Source organism: Acyrthosiphon pisum, unplaced genomic scaffold (assembly GCF_005508785.2).
Source record: "Acyrthosiphon pisum isolate AL4f unplaced genomic scaffold, pea_aphid_22Mar2018_4r6ur Scaffold_18354;HRSCAF=19030, whole genome shotgun sequence".
Taxonomy (NCBI): Eukaryota; Metazoa; Arthropoda; class Insecta; order Hemiptera; family Aphididae; genus Acyrthosiphon; species Acyrthosiphon pisum.
In genome coordinates, this window is record NW_021767488.1 from 3,087 (window position 1) to 8,565 (window position 5,479).

At 30.3% G+C, this 5,479-nt stretch overlaps 1 protein-coding gene across 1 annotated transcript; it reads left to right on the top strand.

The window, feature by feature from the left end:
- Positions 1–2,017: 2,017 nt before the first annotated feature.
- LOC100568544 (5-hydroxytryptamine receptor-like) lies at positions 2,018–5,449 on the top strand (the record flags this gene model as incomplete). Its single annotated transcript, XM_003248977.4, has 2 exons — positions 2,018–2,404; positions 5,382–5,449. Coding segments are annotated over exons 1-2 (334 nt in total), but the record flags the coding sequence as incomplete, so codon positions are not given.
- Between the last annotated feature and the right edge of the window lie 30 nt (positions 5,450–5,479).

The window sequence follows — 5,479 nt, forward strand, 5'->3', positions numbered from 1 at the left end:
GGGAGGTGTCATACAGGTGTGCGGCGTAAACACATACAATATTGTGAATGGCACATGTGCAAAACACCAGCCAAGGCAGTCAAAATATATACTGCCTCGGGCCGCCGGGTACATTGTTATAGCCGCTCTACTAGCTAGGTGGGGGACCGCTCGCACAGTTCTTAGCAAGTAAATAAAATTGGATTGAACCGCCTCACCCCGCACTCGGCATTCTTAGAATACTGGAATCAATTCTGGAAATCAGATGTCTTCATAAAGTAATTAGTAATAATAAACATTGCGACGACGTGCGACGCTGGCACTGTCGCCCGTCTCCTGCATAGTGCATACTGCTCAGAAATCTTATAGATTTCATCCGATTTTTATAGTTTATTTCATGAAACATTACCCCCCCCCCACCGTGGGAGTACGCCAATGTAAAGGGCGCTAGTGTTGTAATGCCTAGGTGCGGAAAAATGGCAAGTCCGCCCCTGACTATAGTTATGTTATTAATATATCATAAAAGTATAGTTTAGTAATATAGGTTATTGGATGACAGACCTTGCTCAGATTCGTTTTTCGTATGCAATGATTTATCATTGAACTCAAGCTTATAACACATCCATTACAATGACCTACTCAATGAGAGGTTCATACTTGAAAGTTTAAAACATACTGTACAAAAGAACAGTCACCTACTTTCCCATCTTTTTTTTGATTAAATAAAAATATTCTATTTTCTTTTCTTTGTTATCAATCCTCAGATTGATTTACAGCTTTTCTCCATTTGTTTCAGTTGTCCTATTTTATTTCTAGTTGTAAGTATGACTCACACCTTTGATCATTCGTGGTCTGTATTATTTATTTTGTAGGTACTCCAGTCTAGGTATTTGTACGTGGTTATTTCCATTAATGCTACCTTACATTATCAATAATTTTAACAATCCTTCATGACTAATTATATACCCAATCCACTAATTTCGTATCCTTCTTACAATTTTCCAAAAAGATTTACCTACAGATATTTTTTTTAGAATTTCTTCTTTAGTTATTCATTTGATACAGCTTATCTTTAACATACATCTGTAAAACCAAATTGTAAACGATTCTATTCTATTTTGTAGTTTTGCTCTACTGTTGATATTTTATATCGTCCAGGGTCTAGATTTAACTTCCATATAGCAATATGCTACAGAAATTTGTTTTAATGAGTTCTTTATTTAAGAACATATTCTTGAAACAACCCATACGGCCATACAACTCAATTTTTAGGTGATAATTATAGGTACTAAATTTATAATATAATACTATAGTAATAATGATTAGGTACTATAATGTTGAAACATTCATAAATAGTTATGCATAGATAAAATGTGTGAAGGAGGGATATATAGATAATTATTACTGATTAATCTATATATATATAAATGAATGTATGTATGTATGTATGTATGTATGTATGTATGGATGTATGTGTGTGTGTGTGTGTGTGTGTGTGTGTGTGTGTGTGTGTGTGTGTGTGTGTGTGTGTGTGTGTGTGTGTGTCCATTTATATATTATTTTAAGATTTCCGTCCGTGTGTGTCTCCATATTATCATGGTAACCAATTATATATTATTTTGAAATTTCCGATGGAATGTTTGTATAATATAAATGATTGCCATGGTGATATGTAAAACATAGTATTCATATAGAGTTAGCAATTTTAATGGGCGACGAAGTGAACGGGATCAGATATTTTTATATACATAGATAGATTATACCTCTGAGCAGAAGATAGGCTAATTTAAAAAGGGAGAGGACCAACCCCGGGAGGTGCTCAAACAGGGATTTTGATATTTCATATGGACATTTTTGTTTATAAATGGTTGCCATGGGTTTTGAAGCTATTATAATAATAATTATTGGTTGCCGGGAAACGAAGTGCATGAGATCAGCTAGTTATAAAATGAATATTGAAGTTTTTTTTTTATTAATTCTATAATATGGTTTAATATTTCATATTTGTATATGAATATTTAATAATTAATTAATCAATACAAAGTGTATGCAAACAATAATACATCAATAATGAAAATGAATGGTATTTGCTTTTCAGATATTGGGCTGTTACTAATGTTGATTATATACACACGAGAAACGGTCGAAGAATAGTGGGCATGATTATTGTGGTGTGGTTTGTAGCACTAGTCGTTTCATTAGCCCCACAGTTTGGCTGGAAAGACCCGGATTACCTAGACCGTATTAATATCCAACAGCGATGTATGGTCAGTCAAGACATTGGCTATCAGATATTTGCCACATGTTCAACGTTTTACTTGCCTCTACTGGTCATCCTGTTTCTTTATTGGAAGATATTTAAGATAGCCAGGAGAAGGATTCGCAGAAGAAGAGCTCAAAGAAACGCAATGCTAGAACATTCGAGGTTAGACCGATAATTATAATATTTATTTAACTAAGCGCAGGTACCTAATTATGGAAATTATAATACATTATATATATATATATATATATATATATCATATTGTTATAATTTATATATGTAATAAATTTTAAACATTTCCGTTCCATCATAAAAGCTTAATAAAATATCTTTTAAAATTAAAATAACAAAAATTAACGAGATAAAAAATATATAAACAGATCAAACATCTGAATTCAAAGTAAAATATGAATAAGTGTATCAAATAAAATATTTATGGTATGAAACACACATTTCCGAGTTCAGGAGTAATAAAAAATATTAAAAATATTTAACATATAATTTTGAATGATAATTTTAAACAGTATTTTTAATAAAAAAAAACCAAATATTTTAATTAAAATTATAAACTATTACGATGTTATGTTAGGATTTGTTTGTATGTTATAAGTTACCTACTAACTGGTATCCAAACTATACAATAAGTTGTTTTCATTAAATATTTAGAATATTTATGTTTTTGACGTTCTAACATACCTATATATAATACACAAAACACATTGATAAAACTAATAATGCAGACGTGAAGAAGTATTATTTAAATGGTACGAATAAAATAATTAATCATTTCTATCTTAAGAATTAGAATAAAATATACATACAGAATGGAAAAATAATAATAGTCTCAAGAACACCAAAATACCACACTAAACCACTAAATTAATTAAATTTTTATTTAACAATGATAATTGCATAAATAACTCTACTAGCTTTAAAAATAAATAAATCTGTCATTATCAATTTTGAACCATGATTCTACATAGGCGTAATCAATGTTAGGCAACCCGAGTTGCCCACTGAATTTTATAGTGGTGCAAATATATCGTTTTGACCCCCTGTTTAAGCTTTAATTTATTAAACATTTTAACATATATATTTTTTTTTTAAGCATTATGCTTCAGCTTGAATATTTTATCTCTGTGTTCATTTTATATAATTAATTGTCCATTACAATATGTATAATGCATAAGTACACTTAAAGTTATACAGATTATAATATCGATATAATACTAAACTATAAACCTGCTATATATTTTCACTTATTTTACAATTCTACAAAACTTCAAGGTGTTTACATGTAAATATTTATTATTAGTAAATTATTTGAGGGGTATAAAAGTGTCACCAATAATATTATCCCCAGTATTCAATTATTACGTAGGTTGTAGGTATACTTATATGCATAGGTACCTAATTATTTATTTAGTTTTACTACTAGGTATCTAAAAATATAATAATAATTTATATAAATAAGTATTTATTGAATGATGAATTGGGTAAGGATTCGAATGTGAAATTTATTTGAATGTACAAATTCTTGGACGCATTTTATAATATTATGAATTATGCTCTATAACGCGTACTTCCTATTATGTTTCGGAAAAAAATGTGCATAAATATAAAATGTAAAAACGAAATATTAAATAGACGAAGTAGGATTTGTTTGTATTTAATTTATTGAAAAATACAACTATTCGGACTTTTGAAAAAAATGCAGTCACTTTCAAAAATGACTCATATTATATTAATTATGTTTAAAAAAAGAAGAATTTTCGCTTAACTTGATCTTAGAAGATAGTATAAGATAGTATAGTTATAAGTAGACAGTAATCATAACTCATAACTAAAAATATTCATATTATTACTATGAATCGATTATATTTTTAGACCGTTCAAAACAAGTGAAGTTCCTTTAGTATATAATATACAATAGAAAAAAACGTAAATTCGTAAATTCTACGAATCGTTATTAGTGTGTTGTAGTTAATGTCAGTAGTTTCATATCGATGAGTAACAATTGAATAGGTTTGTTATAAAATGGAAAATAATAAGAAAATAATCTCATTTCAGTGAGCGTCATAAGAAACAATGAGACAACATCTACCCATTTAGAATACCGAAAAAAAATTGAAATAATACATTTAATAAAATATTTGTTTTACAAATTTGAATGTAATAAACCATAATAATATATACATATGTATATATTTATTTCAATATACATTTTTTGAAAATCTTTTATTTTTCTTACACCATTATAGTTTTCTAAGAATACTCTAGCTGCGGGCCTCACACGTGAGCTGGCGGTGCCCAACGTGGCCGGGTCATTTCAGTAAACATCCAAATAAAGTATAAATTCGGTATAAAAAATAAATATGAGACGACGTCTCGTTTTTCCTTGCAACAGAGTGAGGGTTTCGGAGATATAAGATGCATCTCACCGTTCATATATTTTTTTTATTAAAAAATAAAACAGTAGGTATATATATACATTAACAGTTTCTAACAATATACATTGTCACGTCATCGATCGCCGCAAATTCGTTTTTGTGGTTGGTTTTTAATATTTTACGGTTGTTTATTTCTTATGTGGTATTGTCTAAAATATATGAATATCAATAATATTGTCATTAAATGCTTGAGTTTATTTCAACATCAGTTCTTTAGATGATCTAAAGACTCACGCCTCGCCACTATTCTTATATTTCAAAAAAGTACATATTTTATTCGTTCTCGCATTCGATTTGCATTGAATAATAATCGTGTTGCAGAAAGCAGTGGTTTTTAATAATTACCAACGTACAACGATTATCCGGTGGGTTTAACGAATCGATCGTAGGTATTTTAAGTGTGTACTATTATTGTTATAACGCTACTCGGCCTTTCGCTTTCAGCGTGGGTAATGGTATCAGAAGCACTTGGACGGCCGAGGATTACACTATGTATAGCCATTGAAATAGGATCAGTAATAACGATGGAACGTCACGCGCGCGACCGCCAGCACAGTTGTGAGATTATTAAACACTCTCGTCTAGTTATATATTATCCAAGCGTGGATTTCCATTCTCCTATATAGTTTGAGTGGCATGCCTCTATATAAGCACTCTTGATTCCACCGATTTGCTTGTGTGTGTTTCAGGTTGAAAAAGCCGGCGGACGACGCGGCCGCCTCGGCCGAGCCCAAAAAATGCGAGTTTCTTCCGGAAGGCCGTTTTCCTGCGGATCAAAAAGAAGAAG